We start from the raw sequence: 18399 nt of genomic DNA, 5'->3' as shown, positions 1-18399 counted from the left end.
TTTCGTACGGTGGTATCCAATTTATCTATTCTATGTTTTATTTCGTCGAATGTGACTAGCACACTAGCATCTTATCAGTTTTAGCATTCACTTCTGCAATTTCTTTCCTGATATTATCTATCTTGCCATCCAATACATTTTGATTTCCAAGAATTTCGTGCAAGATTTCAGCATCTTTTGGGCCTGGATTATCCTCAACACCACCGGCCATCAGCAGCAATAGCAGCATTTACCAGCAATCCACCCAAATAGCACAACATTACGAGGGCATGGCAGGACTAACAATCATCTATTACTACTACGATACGTAGAGCAGTAACTAACCTATAATAGCAGTAACGGCGTTTTAGGCATCCTGCTTGTCAGCCAAGTGCCATACCCTCTGAAGCCGATGTTCTCACCTTGTTTTTTTTGTACACTGGGCACTAGTGACGTCGCACCCGTGGGAGCTATTCCGGAAAATGCGCACTCCAAGCTTGCATTTCGACAAAGTTACGCATTGACGACGAAAAAGAGGCATCCGTCATCCCTCTCCGACATTTCGATGAGAAACCACGGCAGCATCTGCAATAGCAGTAGAGGCGTTTTAGGCGCCATGCTTGTCAGCCAAATACCATGCCCTCTTCACACGTATGCGAGTGGCCATGCACTTTTGGCTGTACTTATTCAATGACACGGTAACGCAGAGAGTGCAATTGCATACACCAGCCGCCTCCTGTCACCCGCCGAGAGGAATTTCTCAGCTACCGAGCGGGAGTGCCTGGCGTAAGTTAGGGCTGCAGCCAAATTCCGCCCCTGTTTGTACGCTAGCACATTTTCCGTGGTTACTGATCACCACGCCTTGTACTGGTTTTCTTCGCCTAAAAACCATTGTGGATGATCGAGTAGGTGGGCGCTACGGCTCCAACAATATCCATTGCCGTTTACAGAAGTCTGGGCATTTGCACATGGACGCCGACTGCCTCTCCCGTCATCCTATTGACCACCCTGAATATGATGCACCTGAAACCGACTCTTGCATCCTCTGATCTGCACTACATCCACACTGAATTACGATGTGGTGGCTGCTTAGGTGTTCTCACCGACCGTTTGAATTCTGGGCCTTCGGAGACCATTATGCCCATGTTCGTGCTCCATGACGACGTTTTCTACCGTCACAGCTTACGCCTTGAAAGACCAGAAATCTTACTCGTTGTACCACGCCATCTCCAGAGATCAGTTCCTGAGCAGCTTCATGACCCTCCTACTGCAGGTCGGCTCGGCGTTTCGCATACTTACGACCGTGTACGGCTCCGCTTCTACTGGCCAGGCCTTTACCGCTCTGTGCACCGCTACGTTGCAGCCTGTGCGCTCTGTGCGGACCATAAAAACATGTTGTGCTGCCCGCTGGAATCCTTCACCCCATCGACGTGCCCTCACAACCATTCTTTCGCCTCGGTCTCAATCTTATCGCCCATTTTTCGACTTTGAAATCTGGAAATAAGTGGGTCGTTGTCGCGACTGATTACATCACATGGTACGCGGACACGCAAGCTTTGCGTACAAGGTGTGCAACTGAGCTAGCAATCACGGCAAACCCCGGCGAATTCTCACTAATCAGGCCGCACCTTCTTGTCTCAAGTAGTTGGAGACCTACTTCGCTGTTGTTCTGCCGAGCACAAGTGCACCGCCTACCGCCCACAGACAAACCTGACTGACGGAGCGGCTCAATGGCATGTTGACATAAGTACTGTCAGTGTGGAACGTCCCGCATATGTCGGAGCGTAGATGGCGGTGAATTACCAAGAGCTAATTGCGTCCTTCAAAAAGATAGTGTCGACGGTACAATAGGAGCCCGTCGCAAGAGTAAAGTGATGAAATAAAATGACGGCGTATTTCCCGCTAGACTAGCGCGACGTAGGCTGAATCAACAAGCGTTTAAGGCAAACAAGCCAGGGGTCTTTTCCTTGCTCGTGAAGCATGTTGGTGATAGCTAAGGAGGTCACGTCGGTAAGTAGAGACAGACGGAGTTAGAACACCAGATGGGAAAAGTGCGCGGGCAGACCTTCTGCATAAGAATGTTTGCGTCCCTATCGGTAAATGACGATAATGTCGTACTCCCGGCCAGATAATGCCCAACGGGTGACTCGACCAGATGGACCTTTCAAGGAGGAGAGCCAGCATAACACATGTAGATCTGTACCCGCGTCAAATGGGCGTCGGTAAAGGTAAGGGCTAAAATTCCTATGGCCCCTATGACAGGTAGACACTCATTGACTATAACGGCTTCAGCTTTAGCGAGCGCTGGGCTTTCGTAAGCAAGGACGCATTCGTCAAATCCAGGTCTACGCTGGCCAAGTACACCGCCGAGGCCAACCGCACCAGCAGCTGTGATTTCAGCGGGGCGATCGGGTCCAAATATGGCAGGATTGGAAGTGGCATAAGTAGGTGGCGCAGGGTCGCGAATACATCGTCGCATCATAGGTGCCATAGTCATAGGTGCTATGATTGAGGCAAAGTTACGAACTAATCGACGAAAATATGAACAAAAGTCAATGAAGCTGCGAAGTTCATTATTTGATGCCGGTTTAAGAAAGTCGGAAACAGCAAAAGGTTTGTTGGAAACGGAAGAACGCCACCTCGGGAGACGACTTGGCCAAGAATAAGCAACTTCCAGGCACCAAAGCAACATTTCTTTAAATTTAGTTCTAGGCAAGAGGATCTTAGGCAAGTGAGCAATGTTTCTAGGTGTTCGAGATACGTCCCGAAATTATGCGAAAAAAATCACAATATCGTCCGGATTACACAGGCACGTCTGCCACGTCTGGTACTTGAGACCGCAGACGATGTTATCGATCATTCGCTCAAATGCAAGTAATCAGTATTAACAATGGCTCTTTTAGGGCAGTAGGCCTTAGCCATCGTATCTTGCCACTAAGGCCGAGTGCCTCAAACGAAGCAAAGAATTCATCTTCTTGTAAGTAGTCCAATGCCTCATCTATGCGAAGCAGCGAGTACACGTCCTTGCGCGTGGTCTTATTCAGTCGGTGGTAGTCAACAGAGCACCACACTGAGCCATCTTTTTTCGTTACGAGAACAACCGGTGAGGCCCCTGGGATATTTAAGGTATGTATGATGACACGGAGAATCATGTGATCAGCTTCTACTGGGATGATACGGCTCACAGGGCTTGACATACGATATGGGCGCTGACGTAAAAAAAATGGCTGTGGCTTAGGTAAGGTTAAGCCCAGAATGCGAAGCATACTAGCCTTTATTTTAGTTGTTGAACCACTGTTTAGCCTGGTGAACTGCTGTTGCTTGGCTATATTTGGTTCGGCTAGACGAAGAAACAACTCATGCGTTACTCTGCTTCGCCTTCAAGAGTGGAACGCGACAGCGTTCCCGTCGACCCGCCAAGGGGTGTAAGACAATGAGCTACGGCGCAGCGACTACGCGCCCCGCATTGGACGCGGTGAGCGTCGAGCAACGCAGCGTTCGGCGCGGCAACGAAATGTGCGCCTGAGCAAGCGACGCACGCCTGAGCCTTAGAAACAGCTCGTTTCTAAGGCAACACCGCCTTCACTAGAGGCGCTTTTGTACCGCTTTGAAGCATCGTACTCGTGGCTCAGTGGTAGCGTCTCCGTCTCACACTCCGGAGACCCTGGTTCGATTCCCACCCAGCCCATCGTGCAAGAGTTGAGCCAAAGCCACTTCTCCTCTGTCGTGACGTGACGGTGTCACGTGGTATTGAAGGCGACACCGCCGCGCCTGAGGAGCTGGGTTGAGCTCTCGTAATATGCTTCGCATAAAAGATTGAATCGCAGTGTTCTGAGCTACGGCTGTAATACGTCCCCAAGAATGTTGTACGAAATCGAAGGTTACGCGGCAGCCTTCAAGGACATGATCTGCGCTCGTTGTTGCTACCTAAGATAAGCGTCGTCGCATCGGCAAAGGGTGAAAAGGCTGGTCGAGAGGGTAGAGCAGAAACGCCAATGGCACCAGTGTGAAGAGAAGACTATTCGTCAGGAAGGACACCGGTACAACAGATACCAAGTTCGTCAACACTGCCAAGGTGCTCAACCCACAGTAAAGTCGAGAAGCAGGGAAGCGGATCGAAAACACATAGGAGTGGAATATCGTCAATTGTCAGTGCTGGGAAAGGAACGAGAAAGCACTTGCGACGGACAGTGGTTTCAGGAGGTGTAAAAAGCATAGTTGAGCCTGTAGCGACCTCCCAAGAGGTACCAGAGATGATGAGAAAGGGTGTATTGCAGTGTCAGTGGCAACAAACACTTTTGCAGGCAGAGACGGCTAGTCAACGAATGCGAGGTAACACAAAGACGAAAACTCGACTTCAGCGCGAGCACAGTCGATGACGGCGTGATGAGCGGAAAGTAACTCTCTGCCCCATATTTAGCCAGGAGAGCGTTTCGAAAGCACATCAAGCTCGGTGGTGGACAAGCCACCTTGAATAATGACGCATGCTGAGTACGCCGCGAAAGGTCGGATTCTTTGCGAGCCGGTAGTGCTCAATGTAAAGCCAGCAAGCGGTGTCATAACTTTTCTGAGTTCATGGCAGTTTGTCAGCCATTCACAGAATGCTGCGCCCATGTAAACAAGGGCTAGAACAGACACACTTTCTATGCTGGTGGCAACACCATTCGAAGTGTACAAACGACGTCGTCAAAAGTTCAAAAGCGGCGCAGTTGGTGCCCGCGGAACTGCGGCTTCTACTTTTCCTCAGGGACAGGCTAAGGCGTTCCAGCATTGGTGATAGGGAACGGCGACATGGTGAAGGTGACCGGCATGCGTTGACGTTTCGGTATTGGAAGAGGAGTCAGCATGACTACTACCCCTATTGAAAAATTTGTATGAGAATTATATGAGAAAGGAACGAGATGTGTACATATAGCCGACAATTGACGAGAAGTGATCGATATGCTATGCATATTGAACGAGATCTCATGGAAAATGTGCCAGATCTGTATGATATGTTCTGCAGACTTTTACCAAGTGCACAAGATTTATGCGATGTGCTATAAGAGAAGAGCAAGGACAGGAAAGGCACGGAGGTTAACCAGACGAGCACCCGGCTTGCTACCCTGCAATGACGGGGAAGAAAAGGGGAATAGAAAGAGGAAAAAATGAAGAGAGTAAGCACTGAGTTCATGTCGGAGGATGCACAGGCACACTGCAAATGGTCTCTCAAGCCGATGCACTTCAAGTATTCTACTAGTGCACGAATCGCTTTTCCTGCCAAGGTCTGAGTGCCTCTGGCTCGGACAATTGTCTTGAGTCCAGTCGGCTTAAGGTTGCCCGTAGAGAGCGACGTTGTACATCGTAGCGAGGACAGGCAGACAATAGGTGTTCGATGGCTTCCTCGCACCCACAGGAGCCACACACCGGGCTCTCTGGCATTCCTATACGATAGGAGTAGGCGTTCGTGAACGCCACTCCCAACCACAAGTGGTACAGCAAGCTTGTTTCGCCGGGGAAAAGACAAGATGGCAGTTGTAACCGTAGTAAGGGGTCCCGTTTATGCAATCGGTAATTGAAGGCATTTGAACTACATTCATCTTGTGACTTTACGTTCAAGTAGGCGAAGTTCGATCCTGGCAACGTCCGACCTCGCCAGAAGTGTTGGAAGCGTCTGGATGTCTTCGTGGGCAGATCGGGCGGCTTTGTCAGCAAGGTTGTTGCCGACGATGACACAGTGACCTGAAATTCGTTGAAAGATAATGTTGCGCTCTCTTTACACAGCATCGTGGTTCACTTTCCTGATGTCAGATATCTCCTGCTTGTATGTTCTGTGATCTAATACATACTTGTTACTGTGAGAAGATGCCTTAGAGTCACAAAATACGACCCATTTGTTTGTACGCACTTCGGTAACGTACGTCACAGTGGCATGGACAGCTTCACGTTCGACCGCCGTAGATGTAGTCATGTCTGACAATATTAATGTAACTGTAGCCTGCTTAGCTGGAACGACGAATGCAGCAGTTGACATTGTAGGTGAGGTCGAACCATTGGTATATACATGTATGCGGCCGTGATACGTCAGGTGCAGTAATAAGACAGTCAGTTGCTTCAGAGCCGGTGATGGGTGAATTGCCTGCTTTGTAATTTCTGGAATAGCAAAAATTCACTTGAGGCTGTCGCAGGCATCACAGGTGATATGAAGGCTTCACCGCCGGTGGATAAGATGATGGTATGCACTCTTGATGAGCGCTAATCGCTCTTGAAAAGGTCGCTTGCGGTCTCTCGGCTGCTGCGGAGGCTAAATGATTGCGGGCGATCCTTGAGAGATGGCGAATGTGCGATTGAGAGACTGGACAGCTTCGCGCGTCTCGATCATATGGTCTCAAGCGATGCTAGGAGAATAAGTAGAGCGTGTATGACATGTGTGCGATGTGGTGCGTAGACCTAATTAGATAATGTATCAGGTGTGTGAGGCGGCGTGTGATGTGTACGGACTCAGCTCGTACAAACAATTTAGCTCACTATGTACGGGAATCTCATTCGTTTGCAAGAACACAAACCCATACACACGTGTATTAGGAGAAATCGGTCAGACTATGAGAAATCATTCAGTGAAGGAGAAATCGTACAGTTGACGAGAACTCGTTCAGTCTACGAGAAATCGTACACTCTATGAAGCAGTTATAGCGTACAACATTTCTTGTACATTCACGTCCACATTTTTTTTTCAATAGGGACATGAAGGATTCTGAAGTATTGATGCAAAACCATAGTTATCTTGTCGTACTGTGCGGTGCGTCCTCACGAGAGGGAAATCCATGCCGGCGGCACAATTGCGCTACTTGGCCTGGTATGCCGCATTAGCATATGGGGCTGTTGTCCGGGGCACACCACGCGTTTTGAAAACGAGGTGCGCGTAGTAATATAGGACAGACAGCCTGGTGCACATGTTGAGGCGACGCGAGAAATGTGTTTGTTGGCACGTAGGAGTTGGCAATGGGTACAGGCCGAGGTGTGACCACAGATTCGGAGCACACGCGGGGAGGCCGAGGCGTGGCCACGGATCCCGCGTGGTTGACCGGAGCAGTCACCGGTAGCGCAGGAGGTGCGCGCAGTGCCTCAGAAACTTGCTCTTGAATGATGCACTGTATCGAGGGCGGCAGCGTAGATGGGCAGCACAGAGTTTACAAGGTACAATGGACATCTGGCACGAAACCTCCTCGCGTACGGCCGGCTGTACCTTGTTAAATAACACGGATTGGTGACCCGTAAGACCAGCAGTTCTTAAGGCCGATGCGGTTTCTTCGGAGAAGTCGGCACCACGAGTGGAGTCGCGGTGCTTCCGCAGCCAATGAGAGCTCGGACGCAGTTAAATGGCGTCAGCTAAAATTTGCGGGTTCTTGGCGACAAGCATCTGAATTTCATCGTCATTGCGACCTTTCAATATGGGTTTGATCTTGTCGGCCTCTGTCATCGATGGATTGTCGCGCTTGTAAAGCCGACCACATCTTCAATGTAGCTTGTGTAGGTCTCGCCAGATTGTTGAGCTCGTCCTTGCAAGTGCTGTCCAGCACAGAACTAATTGCCAACAACTGGACGACAGAATGCCTCCAAGACTTTGGTCAGATGCCAGTCACTTAAAATATGATGGTGTTGAGCTTATGCGCGTCGGCCCATTTGGTATGCTTGCTTACCCCATCCTGTGACTCAAGCTAATCCTCTGCGCTATGGTCGTTGGCTCCATTGAAGAAAGCGCTATCCCGTTGCGAAACGGTGCCTGAATAGACCACAGTTAGAAGCAGGAAAGCAGCCGGCTGCTCTTGGTCCATGGTCATAACAAGAACAGGAGGCATGCTAAGGCTGCTGAGATACAGCGTTTTAGAAAGGCAGCAAAATCAACCGAGTTTAATGGGTTGTTTGGAATCATTACCACTTTTGATAAAATAGAGACAGTCGCAGTAAGTGAACCGACACTGGAGGGGAACAGCGTAAAGGTAAAACTGCTCACTCGTCAGCTTCCTGAATGAGCAGGCAGCGCGCTGTGCTTCTGCGTATAGTGATGATATTCTTCACTACAATATATATAAAAACACCCATCTACGCATATATATATATATATATATATATATATATATATATATATATATATATATATACTTCAGCAGTCATGGAGGCATTACGGAATCAGGGTGTAGACGAGCCGTATGTAAATATACTGACAGATATTTATAGTGGCTCCACAGCCACCGTAGTCCTCCATAAAGAAAGCAGCAAAATCCCAATAAAGAAAGGCGTCAGGCAGGGAGATACGATATCTCCAATGCTATTCACAGCGTGTTTACAGGAGGTATTCAGAGACCTGGATTGGGAAGAATTGTGGATAAAAGTTCATGGAGAGTACCTTAGTAACTTGCGATTCACTGATGATATTGCCTTGCTTAGTAACTCGGGGGACCAATTGCAATGCATGCTCACTGACCTGGAGAGGCAAAGCAGAAGAGTGGGTCTAAAAATTAATCTGCAGAAAACTAAAGTAATGATTAACAGTCTCGGAAGAGAACAGCAATTCACAATAGGCAGCGAGGCCTTGGAAGTCGTAAGGGAATACATCTCCTTAGGGCAGGTAGTGACGGCGGATCCGGATCATGAGACGGAAATAATCAGAAGAATAAGAATGGGCTGGGGTGCGTTTGGCAGGCATTCTCAGATCATGAACAGCAGGTTGCCAATATCCCTTAAGAGAAAAGTATATAATAGCTGTGTCTTACCAGTACTCACCTACGGGGCAGAAACCTGGAGGCTTACGAAAAGGGTTCTACTCAAATTGAGGACGACGCAACGAGCTATGGAAAGAAGAATGATAAGTGTAACGTTAAGGGATAAGAAAAGAGCAGATTGGGTGAGGGAACAAACGCGAGTTAATGACATCTTAGTTGAAATCAAGAAAAAGAAATTGGCATGGGCAGGACATGTAATGAGGAGGGAAGATAACCGATGGTCATTAAGGGTTACGGAATAGATTCCACGGGAAGGGAAGCGTAGCAGAGGGCGGCAGAAAGTTAGGTGGGCGGATGAGATTAAGAAGTTTGCAGGCACGGCATGGCCACAATTAGTACATGACCGGGGTTCTTGGAGAAGTATGGGAGAGGCCTTTGCCCTGCAGTGGGCGTAACCAGGCTGATGATGACGATGATATATATATATATATATATATATATATATATATATATATATATATATATATATATATATATATATATATATATATATATATATATATATATGTCAGCGTTAACGAGGCAGTGCAGTGAAAGATGGAGCAACTGCTGCCAGCAGCGGCCGCGTTTCCCCGTGTTTACGCCGAACCCGGGCAGTGCTCGTGACTGACGGCGCTTGGCAAGTTTGGACCTTGGAATAAGAGTTGAGTACGGTCATCGAGTAGCGTCGGAAATTGTTGCGGCTTTTGCCTCGCAACGTTTCTCATACAATATAAGTTCCGTTCGCTGATATTTCGTTACTTCTGCTTGCGCAATTACATCGCGCAAACACATGGGCAATGCATATATATATATATATATATATATATATATATATATATATATATATATATATATATATATATATATATATATATATATATATATATATATATATATATATATATATATATATATATCAGGAACTTAGGCGGCGCTACAAGGTGAACACAACAAATATTTCCGACTGGAGGCCCTATCTTTATCTGGGTTTCCTTGCAAATGGCAGTTCCGTGCTCATAGGGAAGACAACAGACTGAGAGCGCGTTCATTCTTAGATACGTCAACTCGAAGAGGACAGTTGTGACAGTGATTGAATTCCTCTCGGCGCTTTGGCAGATATACAGCTGCATTTGGCAACGATGCAGGGCGAAAGGAAGGCGGAGTCCCATGTATGTAGGGCAAGTAGGTCAGTGAAAAAAAAAGAGAAAGAAAAGCTGGAGGAGGGAGGCATAATTCGGTGAGTGGAAGGGGTGGAAGCTAGGTTCCAGCTGACACAAGGCAAGGAGGGAAAAAACAGTGGCTCCGCTGCACCAGTGAGCGTGCCGCCGTTGTAGCGAGAGAGAGGGCAAGTTGAATATGACGGCGCGGGGCAGAATAGAGAAAAGACCTTGAAGGAAGACAGGAGAGGCGGCAACATGTTACGAGTAACAACGTGTCACAGTACACATACACAATGCGTGGCCCGTTCCGGTACTTTGGGGGGGGGGGGGGGCAGCTGAGGTGCGGAAATCTTTTTTTTTTCTAAATAAACGCGGAGTTCGCAAAGCAAGTATGCCCCTGGGCTTAGATTTAGGAAACCGAGTTAAGGATCCTCCGAATGGTGTAGCTCGCGAACGTTTAACGGACAACTGACGTCAGCTCGTGCGGATTGCCAGAATAGGCAACGGGTCACTCAGAATCACTACTTGAGCTGCAGGGTGGAGGAAGCTGGATTAGTTTTTCGCTCGCCCCCTTAAGGCGCACGTGGAGGGAGCAGCAAGCAGTAGCGACCGTGTCAATTTTTGAGTAGAGAGTTTGTATTTTCTCTCCCCATACCCTGAACCGCAAATTTCGGAAGCACGTCAACCACCCCGGACTCGCATTAATTCCTTCAGGGTACGTTCCAAATTTGTGGATGAAAAAAGATTCTCTCTGCACGCGCGCACAGGTGTGTTGGAAAACAGACTGCAAGAGCCCGACGCTCACGCGTTCAAAGGAGGGATCTGGTGGTCAAATGTGCCTGGAGAGGGTAACTTGGGGAGACTTTTGACATGCGCGTGGTGATTGTTGAACCGCAGGCGAAAATGGGTATCTGTTTGTCCGATATATTCCTGCTTTCACACCTCGCATTGTTACTGGAATCATAGTCAAGATTTTCATTATATGAATGACAAGTTCGATACCACAGCAGCGTCTGCTGTTTTCATGTGAGGATATGCCTCGCAACGAGGTTTCCCACACAGTCGACAACACTTGGGCGTGTTTGGCTTCTGTGCCCTCGCACTGACTAACAAATCCCTTAAATGTTTGTTTCTTCTATATGCAACTCGAGGTGGCCGCTTGAAAATAGTAGCGAGTCGGATTGTCTGTTTCATGATGTTGATATGGCGGTTGATAATGGCATGGACCCATGCAGCACCGGTATTGTATGTGAGGACGAAGTTCGGATCTCATTGGGTATTGGTAGTAACTTCCATTATATGTGCTCGATCTTAGCTGCGGGTGCCTTCAATGGCATTGTCTGCTCTTTGGGGAAGATATTGTTGCCGCATAAGAGCGGATTTCAGTTTTTCCATGAGTCGCTCAAATTCTGGAGATTCGGAACAGATTCTTCTGTATATGTGGGCCTGGGAGAATGGGATGCTTGTTTTTCACTATAGGGATGGCTACTATAAAAGTGTAGATATTGCTGACGATCTGTCGGCTTTTTGTACAGGAATGTGGAAATGCCACCATATTTCAGTGACAAAGTGACGTCGAAGAAGTGACGACTTTATTGGGACAAGTTGTGAGTAAAGCAGATTGGCGGGAAATTGAAAATGAAGTCCAAGACACTTTGTTCACTGTCGACCCACACAAAGAAAATGACGTCCAGGAATCGTTTCTAAAATATTGGTTTTATGGGCGAATTTGCCAGGAAGGGGAGTTCTAACGATGCCATAAGGATATTTGCGTAATTTGGCGCCATCGTCGTTCCCATGGTGCTGCCGCTGATTTGCTTATGTTTCTTTTCGAACTCCAAGCGATTATATTTCAGTACTAGATTTAGAAGACTCTGAACTGTATATTTCGCTAATTGCCTAGGTTGGCTGGAGCCGACGTAGGCTGAAACTCTGGAAGCTATGCCCTTGGTGTGAGGTATTTTGGATGTATAGAGATGTGACATCCATGGTGACCTAGTAGCCCCCCGCCTGTACCGCCACGTTTGATACCTCTGGAAGGAAGTGATTTGTGTCTCTAATGTACGAGGGGAATGAAGATAGAACGTCCTTAATGAAAATAATAATAAAGCTGGATATTTGCTCAGTCACTGTTCAATTTCTGGAAACGATAGGCCGGCCGGGATTGTTTATTGTGTGAATATTGGGCAATAAGTAGAAACGGCCGAGGCAAGAGTTTCTCGGTATAAAGGCTTTCAATGTCTCACCGCTTATCTTCCCTGCCTTGAGCAGAGTGGTGTGGACGTCCTTTATTTTACATCTAAATTTCTCGGCAGGATTGCTTGGGAGTTCTGTATAAAACTGAGATTTGCCAAGTTCATACACGCCGGTCAATGACCATATATATATATATATATATATATATATATATATATATATATATATATATATATATATATATATATATATATATATATATATATATATATATATATATATATATATATATATATATATATATATATATGCGGACGGCAGCTGTAAATCTGCCACCGCGCTGAAAGTCCATCACTCACAACTGTCCCTCTCGGTTTGATGTATCTGAGAACGACCGAGCACCTGGTCTGGTGTCTTCACTACCAGGGCCGAACTCCCATTTTTTTGTAATTGTAATGAAGATCTGCCCACCTATCGAAACTGTTGAAATCAAATACTTCTGTTTACCTTGTAGCACCACTCAAGTTGTGTATATATATATATATATATATATATATATATATATATATATATATATATATATATATATATATATATATATATACACAATTGACTTCGTATGACCAGGCTTACCTCCCACCAGCACCTTGGAAGGTCCAATCAAGTTTCAATGCGCGCAGACCTCTGGCGGTGTAAAAAAAAATTCTATTTCTTGGATTGTTTGCACAGCGCAAAAGAAGAGGACTGAAAGAAGAACACAACACAGTCGCTGTTCTTCCTACAGTCCACGTCTCTTGCGCTGTGCAATCAAGTCGATATTGAATCGCCAACTCGCCCAAGCTTCCACCTTATCAATTTGTACTTGCATCTTGCGCGCTCGACAATGCACTGCATGTCGACAAAGTCGACAAACCCCGAACACGTGCTTCTTCTTGAGGCCGATTCGCGCATCTTCTAGTTCTGGTACACGTTCAAGGAATCATAATTATCTGTGGAATGGCAAACATACCTAATAAGAGGATAAAACGGAGTGACGATAGCGTCTAAAACATTACGGAGTCTAAATTTGGAGTAAAGTCACAGCAGAGAAACTAAGTCATTTTGTAGAGGAAGCCAACAAAGGTTAATATTGTTTTTTGCTGAAATTTTAGTTGCACCATAATAGCAGAAAAAACGCTCCAGTCACGAGAATATACCTTACAGTTGTGATTGAGTGCTGCCTTGGTCTATGAGGAATACAATGTCTCTACGCTTATAAATGCCCAGCAGACTCAAATTTCTCTTTTTTTTTATTTCAGCGTTTGCAAGCGGCGTTATAATGACGCTTTTTGCGATAGCCGTGCCAATGATGGGATCGGCTACACGGGTACGTAGAGTTGTTGGTAATACCCGCCGCTCTTTTGCGTGTTCCTTTATCGTGGTTTATTCATAAGCATTTATCTGGACGCAGCTGTTCGTTGCCTTTTATTCGTCCGCTTCGGGACCATTCGCTGGGCTCGTACTCCTTGCCATCTCGTCTCCGTGGGTCAAAGCAAAGGTAAGTTTCTGCCAGCGCGAGGCAAGCTGCCTGTCACTGTACCTATTCAGCGAAGCGTATTCGCATCATTTGCTCGTTGCCTTTCTCCGTTCTAACACCGTATAGCAACAGCAGCTAATAGAGATATTCGTGTCGCCTTGCCGCCGTCTATGTCAGCGCCACCGTAAAGTACCTGATACGATTGCATATTCGCGACTCAAACTTCCAGGGTTTATGCCCCATCACCTGGGAGATGCGGCACACTGAAATCGTACATCTTGTGCAACACGGAACGCTAGCTTCATCCCAAGCACGCGCACTCCCACCTGCTGGTGCACTCTCTGACGCCAGTGTTGCGAACGCCAGTTCTAGTGGTCACCTAGATAATTCTCCTTGTGTGAATGTGAATTCTCTCATGACACCGCGCTATTATACTGAGGAAGCGAATCTTTACTGCAGCTCGTGCTACCCGTAAAACCACGAGTCCTAGTTCGGCGATCAATGAAAATGGCGAGTTTATTTCCGTCTTTAGCTTTTTACGCTTGCCCACTAACCTATAGATTATTTGCCTAAATTGTCGGGAACACCGAAATAATGCCGAGTTTTAACGGAACGATTGACCACTATGCGGTGTCACACAGCAGTACTACATCTCTCACAATTTCAAATCGGTCTCTTGTTGCACATCTAACTTGATGAAATCCTGGTGAGAGTGTAGCATAAATGATGAAGTAGGATCCTTCGGTTTAGCTACCATGATGGCTTAGCGGCTGTAGTGTTGCGTCGCAAAGCACGAGGTCGCGAGATCAAATCCCGGTCGCGGCGGCCGCATTTCGGTGGTGGCGAAATGTGAAAACGCCCGTCTCTCGCGCATTAGAGAAGAAGTCGACTAGTGCGGGCGCTTTGACATCGGCTCCAGCTTTCATCAATGTTTTCGAGTGGGTCTCCCTGCGAAACCGGGCGAGTTATGCTTTAATCGACGTGGCACGTCAAGAGGACTCTGCCGATACCGGATTTTCGTCGGTAGGAGGACATTTTGCCGTTCCGCGAGTGTTTGAAACACGGCGAGGGTAGGCTTAGGCCTACTCCCGCGCATGTGGGACTTTGATTCCAGGATGGACGTTGTCGACGGAGAAGAGATTACTCCACAAGAGGCATGCGACGCGGGATGGAAGGTGGCATACGGCCGCCGGCCCGGCAGGCGCAGGGAAGATTATTCTTCGGGTCAAGACGGTGCAAATACAAGTAGCAGACGGAGGGACGGCGGCCGCACCGCCGCACCACGCGACGCGATACGACGCGTCACCGCTGCTTCGAGGCTGCCTCGACTGCCGAGGGACACTTTTCGCATTATTGTCAGACCACGCGACGGCCTGAATGTCAACAAGGTCAGTAAAATACGCTTTGAGCAAGCCTTGGCCATGGCAGCATCCTTGGCTCCGGCCGCAATCGAAGAGGACACGATGTGCCCCAACGGAGTTCAGAACATTTTTGTCGTGTGTACTCCTCACGAGAAAAACGCGGACGCGTACGCTCGAGTGCAGCAAATCAGGCTCGGTGAAGGCACGTTTAGGGTGGCGGCGTACCTGGCTCCACCCGAGAATACGTGTAGAGGAGTCATAAGAGGAGTCGACGTGGAAGTCAGCGAGGCTCAACTCAGAGCGAGAATTGTAAATAATCGGAATCCGGGTGCTTTGGAGGCCAGGCGGATCAAGAACACTACAGCGGTGGTGGTACTTTTCGAGGGAATGAGGGTGCCCAACTACGTGGCATGCGGCGCGAGCATGTTTCGCTGCACACTCTACCGACGCCACACGGAAGTCTGCTACGGTTGCGGAGGACTGGGACACCGGGCTGACGTGTGTCCCAACCCTGGAAGCAAGTGGTGTCGCACCTGCGGCAAACGATCGCCGGCGGAAGATCACCAGTGTGATCCGCAATGCACGTTGTGCGGTGGCCCGCACCCCACAGCGGCCAAAGAGTGTAGGGACAAATTTCAAGTACCATATATCGTCAGAAGAAGACGGCGGCAGCGGCGTCGACGCGCCGAGCAGCTGAAGCTGGGAACCGACGCCATCACGGCGGGCGGCAGGAGCCGCTCGCGCACGCCAGCTGTGCAGGAGCGCAGCACCGAAAGAAGCCGCTCTCGCACGCCAGCTGCGCGGAAGCACGGTGCAATCAGGCAGCGCTCCAGATCAAGAGGGCGCTCGGTGTCCAGCGTGCGGATCCAGGAGGAGCCTACCTGGGCGGATCGTGTCAAAGGGAAGAAGAAGAAGGAGCTACAGAGACCCACGGAGGTAACGCGGTCGGCTTCGCCAGAGCATGGTAGTAGGTCGCACGTGGACGCATTACTTAAGGAAGTTAAGGAGCTTAGAGAGGAGGTACGCCGACTCAAAGCCGCCAAGGCAAACCCAGAGTCCTTTGAAATAGAGGCGTGCGACCAGACGCCACAGGTAGTCGAACATATACCCCGCGTAGGGCTCACTAAAGCAAAACGTAAGGCCCCCCTTCCTAACGACGAGAGCGACTCGGAAACGTCTGAGGGAGAGGTCCAGCAAAGAAAGATGTTGGAGGAACTACTTAGGATAAGTAGAGAAAATCAGGAAAGCGTAAAGCTTTTGGTCCAAAGAGTGACCGTACTAGAAAAAAAGGCGGCGATTAAAGCCAAAGCCAAGGTCCGAACGCAAAGCAAGGCAGTGAATCACTCCGAGGTTGCTCCGGCTGTGGAGCAAGGTATGGTGTTGTAGCATCATGGCGGCCGATCACAAAGAGCTGGTAATATGGCAGTGGAACTGCGCTAGTTTTCAAAGGCGCAAGGCTCCGCTACGGCAACTATTGGCGAATGAGGTGGAAAAACCGCAGATTTTGTTATTACAAGAAACACTATGTGACGACCCTACCCTTTCTGGCTTCAACACTGTGTCGGTCAGGAACGAGGGAGGCAGAGGAATAGCTACGATGATTAAAAAAAATCTAGCCTTTATTGAACATCCAATCCACTCTGGACGGGGTAAGATGGAGGCCCTTTTCGTGGAGGTTATACCGCACGGGCGTCTCAAGCAGAGCGTCTTTGTGCTTAACGTCTATAGCCCGCCGTCGGACCAGAGACAGACGTTTAACTCCCTGCTTAGGAAGGCGACTTCGATAGCCAAACACTCTCCTCTGATAGTTGCTGGGGACTTTAACGCCCCTCATAATGCATGGGGCTACGTCAGACGGACTGTAAAAGGAGAGAACCTGGCAAGGATCCTGGATGATCTTGCGTTTTCGGTAATAACGGACCCAGGGTTCCCCACTAGGCTGGGCACGTCAGTCGCGCGAGACACAACGCCTGATTTGGCCTGTGTAAGGAACGTAGGTAACGTAACGTGGGCCAATAAGCAGGAGAACCTGGGCAGTGACCACTTCATAGTAGCGGTAACATTGACGGTGGAAGCCCGACCGGCCAGAGTATTTCGGGTCACGGATTGGGACGAATTCAGGAAACTTAGGAAGGAGCGAACGAGCACATTTTCCTCGTTTGACGAGGCTATCGAATCGCTAACAGAGGACGTCGAGAGGGCTACTAAGGTAGTACAAACAGAAGCGGAGGTCCCAAGAGTGGATCCGCACCTAGCGCATCTGTTGGAGGCGAAATCGTCAATTCTGATGAGGTGGAAAACACAAAGGTTAAATCGTAGGCTGAGGAAAAAGGTTGCGGAGCTTAATAGAGAGATTGAGAGATATTGTGCGGAGCTCAATAGGCTACAATGGGACGAGGTCTGCACGGCAGTAGACGGGTCCATGCGCTCAGGAGGGAAGTGGAACCTCCTCAAGCACCTCCTGGGTGACGCGCAGACAAAGGATAATCAAAGGCAAACACTTAGTAAAGTTATACACCGGCACAAACAGGAGGGCGGCAGTGAAGAGTCACTTTTGAATGCGATCGCGGATAGATACCTTCCTATAGGGCCGACGCAGGAAGAGGATTATCCGCAGATCGAGTGCGCGACGGTAGAGGAACTGGACGCGCCTTTCACAGAATCAGAGGTCAGGGCGGTGATCTACAATTTAAACAGCAGATCGGCTCCGGGTCCGGATAAAGTTTCTAACAGGCTATTACGAAACCTGGACGATAAAGCAGTGGAACTACTTACTAAGGAGGTCAACAGGGTATGGGAGACAGGACAGGTGCCAGACAGATGGAGGTCGGCTATAGTGACACTCATCCCTAAACCAGGAAAACCTCTTCATTTGGACAACATGAGGCCAATATCACTAACCTCGTGCATAGGCAAGGTAGCGGAGCACGCGATCTTGAACCGGGTTTCCGGGTACATAGAGCGCCAAAACCTCTTCCCACATAATATGGTTGGTTTTCGGCCCGGCCTATCGACGCAGGATGTTATGCTAATGCTAAGGAAGCAAATCTTTGATAGCGGCACCCGGGACGTGAGAGGGATTCTCGCCCTGGATCTCACTAAGGCGTTCGACACAGTGTTCCATAGATACATTCTGCAAGCCACGGCCGGGATAGGCCTGGGAGTCAAATTCCAGGCCTTCGTCAGGTCCTTTCTCATGAATAGAACTGCTACTATTCAGGTGGGGCAGATTCGGTCGAGCGTGTACGAATTGGGAGCTCGGGGTACCCCTCAGGGATCAGTCATCTCGCCACTGCTCTTCAATATCGTCATGAAGGGTCTATCAGATAGGCTGGGCGGCCTCCAGGGCATAGGTCACGCACTTTACGCAGATGACATCACGATCTGGTGCCCAGGGGGCTCCCTCGCTGAAATGGAGCAAGCTCTACAAGCGGCCTTGGACG

General features: G+C 48.6%; 1 protein-coding gene across 1 annotated transcript in view; it reads left to right on the top strand.

The window, feature by feature from the left end:
• The window catches only part of LOC135913075 (sodium-coupled monocarboxylate transporter 2-like), a 137572-nt gene that overhangs the window by 98055 nt on the left and 21118 nt on the right, over nucleotides 1-18399 (top strand). The window contains exons 12-13 of the mRNA XM_070533257.1: nucleotides 13378-13445; nucleotides 13530-13616. Coding sequence (XP_070389358.1) covers nucleotides 13378-13445; nucleotides 13530-13616 — 155 coding nt within the window. The remainder of the gene's footprint in view (nucleotides 1-13377; nucleotides 13446-13529; nucleotides 13617-18399) is intronic.

Source organism: Dermacentor albipictus, chromosome 2 (genome assembly GCF_038994185.2).
Source record: "Dermacentor albipictus isolate Rhodes 1998 colony chromosome 2, USDA_Dalb.pri_finalv2, whole genome shotgun sequence".
NCBI classification, from domain to species: domain Eukaryota; kingdom Metazoa; phylum Arthropoda; class Arachnida; order Ixodida; family Ixodidae; genus Dermacentor; species Dermacentor albipictus.
The sequence above is the reverse complement of the archived record's forward strand: the minus strand, read 5'-3'. Positions and strand labels throughout refer to the sequence as shown.